Source organism: Erpetoichthys calabaricus, chromosome 16 (genome assembly GCF_900747795.2).
Source record: "Erpetoichthys calabaricus chromosome 16, fErpCal1.3, whole genome shotgun sequence".
NCBI classification, from domain to species: domain Eukaryota; kingdom Metazoa; phylum Chordata; class Cladistia; order Polypteriformes; family Polypteridae; genus Erpetoichthys; species Erpetoichthys calabaricus.
Window position 1 is genome coordinate 57,117,612 of NC_041409.2, and position 15,103 is coordinate 57,132,714.

The following is a 15,103-nucleotide window of genomic DNA, read 5'->3' on the forward strand; positions in this document are numbered from 1 at the left end:
ATCTTGATTTGATGTTCAAGCCCGTGTTTGCCTTAAAATAAGAGATTTGAAGACCTCCATTCTTGCTGACCACATAAGCTCTGAGTTGGGCTGACCTACTTCACTTCCTGTTTGATGAATTTGTTCTTTTCCTTCAGAATGTTACCAAGGGAGCTCGTCACAAGATAATCATCAGTATCCAGAAGCTGAAGGAACGAGAGAATACACTACGCTTACTAGAGAAGGTTGGTTTGCATGTTGCTGCCCCAGAGGCCTGCTGACTATTGTGTAAGGAATTATTCAAGATGATTAAGTAAGAGGCAGATGTTCATAAGAGATTAGTGGAGGAGCATCAAGCCATGAAAGACTCCAAAATGTGGCTGCCTGTACCTGGTGTGTGAATTGACATTCCCTAAGTGTCGGGTCAGTGCCAGTGTACACAAATACCCATGCAGTACTACCCTGCTTTAGTGCTATCACTTTCTATACAGTAATCAGTTCTGTGTTTTTGTCAGATATTAGCCTATCCTACTATTCATTGAAATTAAAATTTCTCATTTTTTTCTGCTGAAACAGGATGTTATGGAAGGAGCTGGAGGTCTACGTACACCTCTGCAGGAGCTGCACCAGATGATCCTCACTCCGATCAAGCACAGCAACAATGAGGAGCAAACACAGCACCACTTGCTGAGCAGTGAGAGGAAGGGCAGTGACCACGGCCAGCATCTGGATGGGGCAGAAGGAGATTCAGGAGGCACGATTATTTCTGAAGGGGACCTCCCTGCACAGTTCACCCGAGTGATGGGCAAAGGTAAGACAACATAACCATGTATATATGCTATACTAGAATGCTTTGTGGCAACATTTCTGTAGGAGGTTCTATAGTGCATCTTGCACAAAAATGCTTTCAATTAGTATTAGAGTACCCTTGACAGGTATAACTTTGTGCTTAGGTTTCTATTTCCTAATGTTTGTGTGATTAAGTGATTCCATCACTAAGCAGTATGTGTATGGACTTCTACATCTGCAGCATTCAGCTCTCTTCTGTCAATGGTAATTTTGCTTGACTGGTCTGTTGCCTTAATCCCACTGGGAATGCTATGATGATCCTTTTGTTTCTTCTAGAACTTCACACTAGTAAGGCTATAGTAGTCGAGTCTGGACTTCAGAGTTTTTTTTACAGTATTCATACCTTGACTTGTCTCAGTCTTTCCCAAATGTGGTCTTTGGTCTTGAATCGACACCAGCTGTCTTCTTTTTTTTTGTTTTACATGTTCTTGTTTACTTGTTTGTTTTTCCCTTTGTGTGCAAGGCATTTATATGTAAGGATTCCAGTACTACAAGTTTGAGCTCACTATGCTTACATTGTTTTTGCACTTTTATTTATTTTTGTTGTCACTGTTTAGAATAAAATTTGAGAATTACCTGATTAATAGGAAAGGACTCTGGCTTGTTCAAGACCATAACATTAACACAAATGTTAGTGACAGTTAGGTTCAGATTTGCATGATTTTTATGACTTTGATTTTTGGTTAGTGACTTGAACTGATTTATTAAACTGTGAAGAATTTTACTATTCTGACTCCTGCTCATTAGAAGACTGCTGTGTTGACCTGCCCTAAAAGCACAACAGCTTGATCTGTCCTTCCAACATAACAAATGCAGCTTATTTTGTTTTAAATGACTGTAGTCAGTGCAACTGCAGCTTTTTTGGTTGAAAATGCATTTTGTTTTTAGGATTTACATACATACATACATATTTAACTTCCTTTAAAAGAAAGTATTGATCCATAACTTCCGTTATCTAGGCAGACTCTTGTTAGAAGACAGCTGCAAAATCTGAAGTTTAGTGAGATGGAATGGCTGAAAAATATGCATTTAATGTTCACTTCTTGTTTTCAATTTGCACATTAGAAGAAAAATAAATCAAACTGTTTTCCAATCCAAGCTAAAAAAATATTTTTTTTCAGTATTAGATTTGAAAATTAAGATCAAAAAGCCAAAAGGCACATAGAACTCTTAAAAAGTAACATCCTTCCTCCTACTTTTTAGATGAAACTGTTGCTTTTTGGAGTCCTATAAAGAACCCTAAGTAATATTGTCATTTTATTGCTGAGATGTGCACATTACCTACAAGAGAAACATTCATAAACATATTAATTATTATTGCCTGAATTATAGAGGAACTGTAGATAGCAGGTACTGAACTCTTTGAAAAGGTACATTTGATAAACTTGAGCTCATGTAGCTTGAGCATTTAATGTGATTAATGTATTGATTAATATGCTAACTTGGGTGTTTTTTTTTTGCTCAATTTCATGTATTTTAGTTGATCTGTTGTTATTTACCAACTTAGAGTATGTACTAAGATGCAAGATGATGTGGATGTGTGGTACATCATAGTTTAATGTGATGTTGAATAGTCTATTAAGATGAAAGGTTTCAGCACAGATTAATGTAACATTTACATGAACGCAGCACAGCCTTCGTCATGAGGTTGGAGGTCACTTGTTGTTTTTTCCAAAGTTTTGAGTGTACAGTAATCCCTCCTCCATCGCGGGGGTTGCGTTCCAGAACCCCCCGCGAAAGGTGAAAATCCGCGAAGTAGAAACCATATGTTTATACGGTTCTTTTTATATATTTTAAGCCCTTATAAACTCTCCCACACTATTATAAACATTTCCTGCACAATTAATTATACAGCATAAACCCTTTGTATTCTCTTAGATATTAGGTAAGATTCATTGAAATTATGTATGTAAACACAGTTTATATACAATAAAACCTAAATATTATTTTAAAGATATCGAGCATCTCCGATATCACATATGTTACAGCCATTACGACAGACAGGCCACCAGCAATAAATACGTACAATGCAAGAGAAATTGTATACAGTAAAATGTGTGTACAGTGATACTAATCTATGTACATGAAATAAGTACTGTATGTAGATAATTAATTATGGTTACTCACCAACAATGACACGCCGACTTGTCCGATAACGACGAGTTTAATTTTACTGCACAACAAAGGATAGCGTTACAGCTCTTCTAAAGGAGCCTCTTCAGGCAACTGTGTAGCACCGCCGTTGTTCTTCTTCCAGCACTCTTCAATCCAAATCCCTAAAGCAGATTCCATCCAGACTACTGCCTTATCATGTCCACTTGCAACTCGTTTTGCGCCCTGGTTAAAGGACACTGCGGCCGTAGATCTTATATGCTTTTCCTCCTTTTTAAATAAAAAGAATCGTGGACTCATTGATGCCGTAATGGTGTCCTGCAGCGGTGTAGCTGTTCCCTTCCTTCAACATATCCAAAACTTTTACCTTTTCTGCAATCATTTGCATCTTCTGTTGGCGCTTGGACACAGCCCCTGAAGCAGTAGCAGGAGCACGTTAATGCTGAATGAGTGAGATGAGACTTCCTGGTTAATGCAGCACTCCGTCGCTGAGCCAATCAGCACACAGGAACTTAACTGTGTTCTCTGATTAGATGGCTTCTCAGTCATCTGCCAATAGCGTCCCTTGTATGAAATCAACTGGGCAAACCAACTGAGGAAGCAAGTACCAGAAGTAAAAAGACCCATTGTCTGCAGAAACCCGCGAAGCAGCGAAAAATCCGCGTTATATATTTAGATATACTTACATATAAAATCCGCAATAGAGTGAAGCCGCGAAAGTCGAAGCGTGATATAGCGAGGGATTACTGTAATGCCAGGTGAAAAGCCACACTTTAAATAACTCATACGGCTGAATTTGATCGTACACTGCACTTGTTTTTTGATCATTACAAATAAAAGTACAACTTGATCATCACAAACAACACACATTTATTTAGTGTTTAGTCGTTATACTCAAAAATCATCAACTGTTAAGAAAAACTGTTCATTAAGAAAAACTGTTCATTTCTGTATTTTGAATTAGATTTTTTGTTATTAGAGCTTCATGTTCACCCTCACATTTCAGGGTTTTTTGCATACACCCCCCATTCAACAACTGATGATATCTTTCATAGGATTAAATAAATCATCTAAAGTGAAATTATAGGGCTGTAGTAGTCCCCGTCAGAAAAATAGCAAATCTGAGCTGGAAACAGCTGAATTCTAATTAAGACTTTGTCTTGACTTGCTCTCACTGTCATTTGGATGTGGTCTTGACTTGATCTCAACTAGTTGTGGTCATGTACTTGTCTTGGACTTGGCAAATGTAGTCTTGATCACTGCACTACATACTAGATAGTCACTGTAAATTTCCCTAGTACTCAGTCACATTGCTTTTTTACTGGTGAATCACATTGGTCTCCCTTTATGTTGTAGTTTGCACTCAGCTCCTTGTCTCCAAAGTAGATGAAGAGAACATCAGCTCCTATCTGCAGCTGCTTGACAAATGTCTCCTCCATGAGGTAAGTGCATGCTGAACACCTTTCCAAAGTACTTCAATGCCTATGGTGTACTCACTGAATAATGATTTAATGATCCAATGTCATTTGCAAGAGTTCCTAGCGAGACCCTGTGAGCTCCTTGTACAGTTCTGTGTGCCAACCACTCCGCATATAAAGGCTGTTCATTCCCTGTTATAACAAACAAGCAGCATACTGATACCAGAATTGAAAAAAATAAGACTTTTGTCTTATAGTCAGAACAAATGAATGTCATCTCTTTGTTGCCAGTGGGCATAAAAACAATAAACAAGGCAGTTCTTTTTCATGGAAAAAACAGCTTTTTTTTGGTTATTTTTTTTGATTATTTTGCAGGAGAGACCAGTTTCCTACAGACAAATTATTTTCCTGTTGTTTCAATGAGGAATATTTGTACATGGTCAGGGATGGACCCAAAAAAAAAACCAACCAAAATAAAAAAGACAGGCAGTAATTTGAACCCAAAAATTTCTTTTAAGATTTAAATATGATAGTAAAACATATTTATGTATAAATATATAAATTATTTGTGTACAGGTACTGTGAATCAGAAGTTAGTTGTGCTACCTAACAGCTCTAGGGTTCAAATACCAACCTGGTCAATGTCTGTGTGCAGCTTGCACACTCCCTTTGTCCATGTGAACTCAATTTTCCTCTCATATCCCATAAATGTGCATGTTAGGCTGATTAGCACTGCATAGTAGTGTATGCGACTGGCCTCCCATCCACGTTTTCCCTTTCTGAGATCAGCACTATAGTGACATATTGGAAAAAGTTATTTCAGAAAATGGATAGATGGATGGGTTTTAGTTGAAATTATTTATAAACCCTATGACTGTACTGAAAGCTAAATTTATGTCATAACAATTTATTTGTCAACAGTTAAATAACATATTGTTGAAAATTACTCATTTCATTTGTTGTTTTGTACCGAGGGCAAGTATTCATTGACATTTTTCAAAGTAGGCATAATTCTCTGATCTGCAACATCCATGTCACATGAAAATGTTAAGCGTGTCCAAGTGCCTATGAAGTGTCCAAATACTGTACATGAGGGATTAGGTGGGCAAAAAAAATGAACCAATCCAGAGCCCTTGTCGACCAGTTATTTCAAAAGAAGGTTCAATCAAGCTGTAATTTTCACAGCACTGCCACACTTAGTGGTGTCCCTATACCCTCCACCATGACAAGGACAGAGTTCAACTGCCCGCTGACCTTTTGGTAGTTCATCCATCAGCTTTTCCAATGTAACGACATACATTTTGAAAGCTGAGCTGAGTTCAGGTAGTAAGAGTTACGATGGGAGTAAGGGCTGGGTAATGACTTGACTCAACCCCATTGCTGTGTTGCTGTTTTCACTGGCATTTTTAAGGGATGTCAGACTGTTATTTCTTGGTGATCCATCTTGCCGCATATGAGGTAGACCAACGGCCTTTCACTTGGTGTCTATTTCTGTCTCCCTAATCCTCTCCTTAGGCCTTCACAGAGACACAGAAGAGGAGAATGTTGTCATGGAAACAGCAGGTGCAGAAGCTGTTCAGATCAGTGCCACGAAAGTCCATTATTGACCTGGCAAGCTATCGGCACCCTAGAAGGTGAGATACTGACCTGCTAACTTGAGAAGCAACTGGTACCTGACAGGGTCTTTAAGACACAAAGTTCTCCTTTAAGTGGAGTGACACAGACCAGTCAGGGCACTGCCCAACAGTGTCTGTGAGATCTGTAGCCCACCAAACAGCATTTTCCAATATGCCATTCTACACCTCTCCTACTAGCAATTTTTTCTTGAGGGCCAATCCCATCCATTCGTGCCACAAGTAAAGTCTGCATCACAGGCCAAGGCAGCATACCAGTTTGTAACCCATCTTACCTGTATTTCTAAATTGTCACCAGTGCCCTCCCTACTCAGAAGCAATATTACACCTGGTACACCACCAAATAAAGTAATTTGTAAACAGACCCCATGTGACTGAGTGGCAATACAGTATGTGCAACAGTGAGCCCTCTGGTGGACAGTTCCTACCTTACATGCTATGCTGCCAAGAAGGGCTCTACACTCTGCAACCTCTAATTCCATTAGGCAGGTTGGGAACTGGAAGGATGGACAAAGAAGATTATTGTATACATTGTTTTTGTTTATAACAGCTTCTATTTTCTCCTTTTTTTCAGTCGTGCTTTCGGACAATCTAGTTCCCTGCCGACGGTGGGCTGCGTGGGCGGAGGAATTTCTGCTCGACGAAATGTGCGCCAGTTCCATGTACCATCTCGAAGTCTGCCAAGTGCACGAATCGGACTTCTTGGCACCAGTAGCATCCTAGGAACATCTCACCGCAGCACTCCAACGTGCCTCAAACAGTGCAGACAGGTCAGTCTTAAGGGTCAACAACAACAACATTTATTTACATAGCACATTTTTATACAAATAATGTAGCTCAAAGTGCTTTACATGACGATGAAAGAGAAAAAAAGACAAAATAAATAAGAATTAAAATAAGGGAACACTAATTAATATAGAATAAAAGTAAGGTTCGATGGCCAGGGAGGACAGAAAAAACAAAAAAAAAAAAACTCCAGATGGCTGGAGAAAAAAATAAAATCTGCAGGGGTTCCAGGCCACGAGACCGCCCAGCCCCCTCTAGGCATTCTACCTAACATAAATGACCTCAATCAGTCCTCATTGTATTCAGGGTTCTCATGGAAGAACTTGATGATGACGGTCATGTGGACTTCTGGCCTTTACTCCATCAATGTAGGGCACTTTCTCTTATGTATTTCGGGGAAAGTTTATCTTCTGAGACCAAAGAATTGTCTTAAAATTCATTTACTCGATCAAATAAAGTTGTGACTCAACAGATTTGTATTTGTTCTCAAAGTCCCAGTGTGGGTTACATTGCCTTTTGTTGAATTCGTATAGGATCTGTACTGTATTTTTGGCTTCTTTCACATTCTAAATGCTGAAAGACTCCTAGCAGTGTGCTTGTGCATTGTGTAAGAGTGTCAAGGTGATATGCCAGAGTCCATTGCTGTCAAAATCCTCAAATGGAAGAGTTCTTACAACTACAGAGCAATGTCAAATTGCAGACTGTAATATTTTAACAGGTGCTTCTAAATCACAGCACCTAATGCGAGGCGATATAAACTGTACTCAATTCCCGTCATAAAGAGTATGGTACAGAAGACAGGCAAAAAGACTACAGCAGTGATGAAAATGTCATTCAGTATTGTACTGGACTGTACATTTAGTGACCTTAGTTTTAAAAGACAGAATATGCAGTCAAGTCATGTTTTGACCTGTGAAAATAAATGCATAAGGAAACTGATGAATCCTTTCGGTAGTGGTGTCTAGACCTGCCAACACACCATTATTAACAAATTAGCAAATTTAGGGTTTGTCACCAGAACCAACTAAGGTTGTTATTCCTGAAGCTGTGAATGGCAGCAATCTCAGAAAGTGCAAGAAATCATTTGACTACTTAGTATCTGAGCAAAGCTAACTTGAATTCAGTCATTATTCAATATGGATTTTTTGGAATTAAATTCAAATACTGTAACAAGTAGAGGTATACCGTCTGTGTAGTAAGTAGGAAGCGTGACTGTCCCATTGACTCTTATGGCATCTTTATGTTTCTGCAGGGCTTGTGGTTTGCCAACCCAGGTGGCAGTAACAGTATACCAAGTCGTTCCCATAGCTCTGTGCAGCGGACCCGATCACTGCCAGTCCATGCCACACCACAGGCCGCATTTATGTTCCAGCAGGCCGGTAAGTAACCCAAGATATATACAGTGCATCCGGAAAGTATTCATAGCACATCACTTTTTCCACATTTTGTTATGTTACAGCCTTATTCCAAAATGGATTAAATTAATTTTTTCCTCAGAATTCTACACACAACACCCCATAATGACGTGAAAAAAGTTTACTTGAGATTTTTGCAAATTTATTAAAAATAAAAAAATTGAGAAAGCACATGTACATAATTATTCACAGCCTTTGCCATGAAGCTCGAAATTGAGCTCAGGTGCATCCTGTTTCCCCTGATCATCCTTGAGATGTTTCTGCAGCTTAATTGGAGTCCACCTGTGGTAAATTCAGTTGGTTGGACATGATTTGGAAAGGCACACACCTGTCTATATAAGGTCCCACAGTTGACAGTTCATGTCAGAGCACAAACCAAGCATGAAGTCAAAGGAATTGTCTGTAGACCTCTGAGACAGGATTGTCTCAAGGCACAAATCTGGGGAAGGTTACAGAAAAATTTCTGCTGCTTTGAAGGTCCCAATGAGCACAGTGGCCTCCATCATCCGTAAGTGGAAGAAGTTCGAAACCACCAGGACTCTTCCTAGAGCTGGCTGGCCATCTAAACTGAACGATCGAGGGAGAAGGGCCTTAGTCAGGGAGGTGACCAAGAACCCGATGGTCACTCTGTCAGAGCTCCAGAGGTCCTCTGTGGAGAGAGGAGAACCTTCCAGAAGGACAACCATCTCTGCAGCAATCCACCAATCAGGCCTGTATGGTAGAGTGGCCAGACGGAAGCCACTCCTTAGTAAAAGGCACATGGCAGCCTTCCTGGAGTTTGCCAAAAGGCACCTGAAGGACTCTCAGACCATGAGAAAGAAAATTCTCTGGTCTGGTGAGACAAAGATTGAACTCTTTGGTGTGAATGCCAGGCGTCACATTTGGGGGAAACCTGGCACCATCCCTACAGTGAAGCATGGTGGTGGCAGCATCATGCTGTGGGGATGTTTTTCAGCGGCAGGAACTGGGAGACTAGTCAGGATAAAGGGAAAGATGACTGCAGCAATGTACAGAGATATCCTGGATGAAAACCTGCTCCAGAGCGCTCTTGACCTCAGACTGGGGTGACAGTTCATCTTTCAGCAGGACAACGAACCTAAGCACACAGGCAAGATATCAAAGGAGTGGCTTCAGGACAACTCTGTGAATGTCCTTGAGTGGCCCAGCCAGAGCCCAGACTTGAATCCAATTGAACATCTCTGGAGAGATCTTAAAATGGCTGTGCACCGACGCTTCCCATCCAACCTGATGGATCTTGAGAGGTGCTGCAAAGAGGAACTGGCGAAACTGGCCAAGGATAGGTGTGCCAAGCTTGTGGCATCATATTCAAAAAGACTTGAGGCTGTAATTGCTGCCAAAGGTGCATCGACAAAGTATTGAGCAAAGGCTGTGAATACTTATGTACATGTGATTTCTTAGTTTTTTTATTTTTAATAAATTTGCAAAAACCTCAAGTAAACTTTTTTCACGTTGTCATTATGGGGTGTTGTGTGCAGAATTCTGAGGAAAAAAAATGAATTTAATCAATTTTGGAATAAGGCTGTAACATAACAAAATGTGGAAAAAGTGATGCAGTGTGAATACTTTCCGGATGCACTGTAGCAAGCACTTGCAACTGTAAGAGTGAAAAACACAAAATCAATTTCTGTTTTTCCTCCCAAGTATGAAATTATGAAATTATTGCAGAAATAGAAAAAAAACAACAGGTTGTAAAAACTTCCACGACCAGTGAGTTTGGTTCCCCGTGTATAAAAAGGTACAAACCAAGGTTATTATAGTTAACAAAGACTAAAATCCAACTGAAACTATTATTAAAAAAAAAATTCGTAAAGTGAAATAAAATAATTATCAAAACCAAAATTAAAAACTAAAACTAAATGAAACTATTAGAGTAGCTGGAAAGACTAACTGAAATAAAATAATAATTTGCTAAAATAGTATAGACAGAAAAATCACGAGTGAGTAACGTTTCAGTTTATTTCTCAGGTGACTGCTTTTTGTTGACAGTAATTCACCTGCCACTTCACACAAGTAGAAATCATTTTTACTTTCTCTTATACGAAGTATAGAGAAAATATAGTAATCATGAAAAAAATTGACCTCGAGATTTTAATGAATCTTGATGTTTTAGACCTCCCTGAGTCTGAAAATACAGTTTTTTGGAATTATGTCTGTGTGTGTGTCTATGTGTGCCTGATAACTCAAAAACACAAAGAGATAGATGGATGAAATTTGGCATGTGGTTGTTACACCAAAATCGTAGATCTGTATTAACTTTTGGGCCAAATCCATCAACCGGTAGTGATACTTTACCTGAACACATACTTGATTTTTTTTTTTATTCATACAGCTGCAGACTCCGATTTGTTCAACTTTACTTTTATAATAATTGTTCAATATATTATTAATTTAATTTGATTTATTGTTGATGGTTCTTTAATGTACATAAAATGTAATCATTGTCTAGCAGTTTACCCCTCAAATATCCATTCCCATATCTGAGTAAAAGAGAAAGTCTAGGGGAGATCACTCCCGATTTTTGAAAATAAAACAACACTGACTGAGAGACTGACTAGGTCATCATACATGATCAGCATATTGTTACTGACCAATCACTTTTGCTTTAAAAACGTTGTTTAACCACGAGGCACTACAAACTTTGTAAAATTCCTGAGTTGGCAACGTCTCTATTGAACAACAGGTAGGTAGGCGAAGAGAGTCTGCCAAGTGATGTAAAACTAAACGTGTTTTTGTATTTATTCTATATTTATTCATTTATCTTTTTTAGTTCATATTCACAGCTCAAAATACCTGATATTGTGAAAATAATCCAGTAGCAGAACTATATTTTAAAAAATATGTCCCCCATTTTTTAAAGTTTCTCTCTCTTCCAAAATAGATATTTGAAATATCATATTCTTTTTGTTCTTAACACCAGACCTATCATACATATTGCATACCATGGATTTTTCCTGCCTTGCATCCAAACCTGCTGGGGTAGGCTCCAGGTTTCCTGTGATCGTACTCTTGATAAACAGGTTTATATAATGTATACATTGTTCTTAATCTCAGATGCTGTCTCTGTCATTTTGTGCCCATCCATACACCTATTACCTGCTCTTACTTTGCTCATTATGGGTTTAGTGTTCTTTTGTATGGGCTATTCAAGTCTCACCACTCCTAACCTTGACACTACATGCTTGTTTTTCTTTGTTTCCCTCAATACAGCTAGGTGGGGTTTGCACACTAATTCAAGTCTAAGAGCTCTATTGTACCTAAGGCCCCATGATTTTCATGATCACACCTGTCAGAACACAGTAGAATCTGTTTTCTGACTTTTGATATCTTTTTAGGCCTGCAGGTGGCAAAATTCTGTCTATAAATTGTAAGTGCCTGAGATGGAATCAGAGATCAATATGGCTGGTAGAAAATAACAAAGCCCAGCATGGGAGAAATTTTGAATGCAATATTGAAGGCATTCATTATAAGCACATTGTCTTGGAGCATGATATGTTGTGGGCTGTAGACATTTAGAGTAAAACCCCTCAAACCTTAAAATTCACCTAAATGTCATTACAACTTGGCCCATTCTGGGCAATAAAGGGAATAGATAAAAATGGCAACAGTCAGCACAGATTTGTTCAGCACAAATAACATAGAAAATATTTTTTAAATTATAAAATTGTGTAAAATTGTTCATATCCAGTATCTGGTTTTGATTATGCTTGCTTTTATCAGACCAAAACAAAACCAGATAGTAAACCATGTAGTGTAGTAAGATTCCACTAACATTAAACTCATATCCATATCCGTTAAGTGTACAGTTCTGTCTGACTGAGACACAAAACTAAACTCTGTAGGAGCTCCATGCCATAATTACTAAAACTGAAACTATAAGATATAAAAATAAAATAGAAATGTCTTTGTGAAATAAAAACTAAATTAAAACTAAAAATACACAATGAAGGAAAACTAAAACTAAACTGAATTTCCAAGTAAAGTCAGAAAACAACATAGAAATAAAAACTAATATAAAAAGGCAAAACTATAATAACCTTGGTACAGACTCACTGTTATCAGTTACAGTACTTGATAACTAAAACTTTGATACATAAAATAAGCAAAAAATGAACTAAACTAAATGAACTACTCTAAATGAACTACTCAAGGCAAGTTTGTCAATTAATATGACATCAAAGACTGGTGAGCATTACAAAATGGGGAAAAGTGAGGGCTACTTGCAATAGTTTGTGTGTTTGAAGCAGATGCCATGCTTGTAGACATACAGTTAGATACTGCATTAGAAATTGCATGGCTACCAGTGTGTTTAAATATAATGCTGTCAGTATTAGAAGTTAAGTGTGAGGTGATGCCAGTTAAAATTGCCACCATACATCTTTTGGGCCCTAATTTAGTTCCAGGCTGAGGTCTATTCTATAACCACTTTGCATTTTCTCTGCGTAATAGTGGCTCTGTGGTTACGGCTCTGTTCTGGTATCTGGAAGGTTGTTGGTTCAAATCCCATTACTGCCAGAAGGGACTACTCTGTTTGGCCTTTGAGCAAGAACATTAACCTGAAAATTGCTCAAGGGCACTGTACAATGGCTGATCCTGCGCTTTGACCCCAAAAGGTCATTCAAAAAGACAATTTCCCCTTGGGGATAAATCAATTACATCATATTAACAGAGTTCCAAGTCAAGTCAACTCACAGAGGAGTGACTGTGTATGACTGAATGTGCCATGATATAATCAGAGGTCTGAAAAACAGTTGTTCTTTACATTACACAATTTTCTGTTGAAATAATTACAGACTCCCCTATGATTCTGAAATAGATTTAGTGGTTATATTAATGTATGGATTGTTCTGAAAGCAGCTCATGTATATTGAATGAGTAGCTCATTTATTAGGTACACATTACCTACACAGCTACATTAATACTAAAGAATGAAGATGTAGATACAGATTCATTTTATTTACTATTTTTTTTTTACTTTTTTACAAAGAATATGTCATTGTATGCTCGTTTAATGTACAACTTATTAGAATGAAGCGGCCATTATATAAATCAGCTCCCTAATTCTAGTGTCCCATTGCCTGCTTCTAGATAAAAATGGTCTCCCTCACATGGGTGAAGTTTGACATTTAGGCTTGGTGGGGACCAGATGACCTACAAAACATAATTCAATATTTTTAGTGTCACAACTGTACTGCTACACATTTACAGCATATCCCAAGTCACATATCGTATTTTGTTCATAATACAAAGTTACAATATAACCTAACTCTCACAATAACACATTTAAAATTTTGAAAATAAGAAAGAGTACACAAGTTCCACTGTTATTGAAATAACAGAAAACCTGTTTTTTTTTTTTTTTGGTCACCTGCTTATTGAACAGTTTTTTTATTTTTAAACAAGGTAGAGAATGTATACAAGGCATGATATCCAGGTGTTCTGAGTAAATTGATTTGAAAGACATGCTGGTTAGGTGGGCAAGCAATGATAAAAAGGTCCCTGGTGTGGGTGTGTGTGTGTGTGCATGTGGGTTTGTGTGTGTGTGTTCACCCTATAATAGGGCTGGAGTGAGCTTAAAAATTTGTGGATTGATGGAAAATTGGAGCATTTTTCTTTTTTTTGTTTAATCAAAGATACATTTTTGTTTGTCACAGTGGTGTTAGTGATGCATGACTGAGGTTTGCTCAGAATGCTGCATCACTGCTTATACAGACGGTACATTCAAGCATAAGATGCAGGCACGTGGACACACATGAGCAATTTTGTGGCCATTTAAATATCTATTTGAGGATCCAGTTTACTGACAGGAATGGCTATCTGACATGTAAAAGAGGAAAATACTGTATACAAAATCTGTTCGTTAGAAGTGGGCTCTCTCAAGCTAAATTTGAAGCAATGAACTAATCCGGAATTTATGTAATACAGAATGGTTTTCTGTTTAAACAATGTGTGACATGCAAGAAATTGTTGTTTTCATGGGAAGAATTACCGTATTCATTGAATATTAACGTTTACATTAGCTATGGCCTTAAAAAAAAAATCAGGAAAAAAATAAACCTTTATTGGAAATTTAATTTAGTAAAATGTGCATCAGTGGGAGGCTAGGCCCTCCTGGCCAGCCTCCCTTAAACTTCACCTAGGCTCCCTCCTTAACCATATCTCTCTATTATAAAAAGAAATCCTGTCCCCTGTCCTGATAGTCTACGATACATGATTTTTCTCGGAAGATAATTTAAAGACCCGCGAGACGAAAGAGACCTGCCACGGTGTGTCTCACGGGAACATAGAACAAGAGTCTTGCAAGACACACCCTACTTACAAGCAATATCAAAAAAAAAAACAAATCAGTACTGTAAAGGCAGTCATGCAGCACGCACAGCTCCAGGGCTCTCAGTGCATATAAAGTGTATAAGGTCAATACGGTAGAAATGAAATGAATAGGGTAGAAATGAAACGTCGACGATTAAACGAAGAAGAAAGAAAAGCGCTGAGAAAAGAGACTCAAATGCGTTGGACAGAAAAAAGAGCAAAAAAGAATAATCGAGGTGCAAATTCAGAAAATAAGGAAAGTAATTATCAGCACGGAACAAGAGGAATTGAAAAAAAAGCACGTCCAATCCGGTTCTTAAATAAATGACAGTGAGTAAAATGACAAAGTAGAACTTCATAGAGATGTTTACAAACGTTGGCGCTAAACACATGCAGAGCAGGTCAGAGACTATGAAACCAGGGAAATTAGAAAGGCTCAAAAAAAAAAAAAAACCCTTGGCACTATACACATGTGGAGAAAGTTAAAGGATATGAAAGTAGGAAAATTAGAAAATATAAAAAAGTAAAGATCGCAGTAGCGCAAACAAACAAACTACCTCATTTAACTATGCACCAGTCTAAC

At 38.1% G+C, this 15,103-nt stretch overlaps 2 protein-coding genes across 4 annotated transcripts in view; one reads left to right on the forward strand and one right to left on the reverse strand.

The window, feature by feature from the left end:
* The window catches only part of samd4a (sterile alpha motif domain containing 4A), an 84,054-nt gene that overhangs the window by 57,093 nt on the left and 11,858 nt on the right, over nucleotides 1-15,103 (forward strand). For all 3 annotated transcript variants that reach the window (XM_051919888.1, XM_051919887.1, XM_028822379.2), the window contains exons 6-11: nucleotides 138-224; nucleotides 556-790; nucleotides 4,297-4,382; nucleotides 5,874-5,992; nucleotides 6,567-6,762; nucleotides 8,031-8,157. In XM_051919888.1, the coding sequence (XP_051775848.1) occupies nucleotides 138-224; nucleotides 556-790; nucleotides 4,297-4,382; nucleotides 5,874-5,992; nucleotides 6,567-6,762; nucleotides 8,031-8,157 (850 nt within the window). The remainder of the gene's footprint in view (nucleotides 1-137; nucleotides 225-555; nucleotides 791-4,296; nucleotides 4,383-5,873; nucleotides 5,993-6,566; nucleotides 6,763-8,030; nucleotides 8,158-15,103) is intronic.
* The window catches only part of gch1 (GTP cyclohydrolase 1), an 81,206-nt gene that overhangs the window by 4,150 nt on the left and 61,953 nt on the right, over nucleotides 1-15,103 (reverse strand). The gene's annotated exons all lie outside the window — the stretch shown is intronic.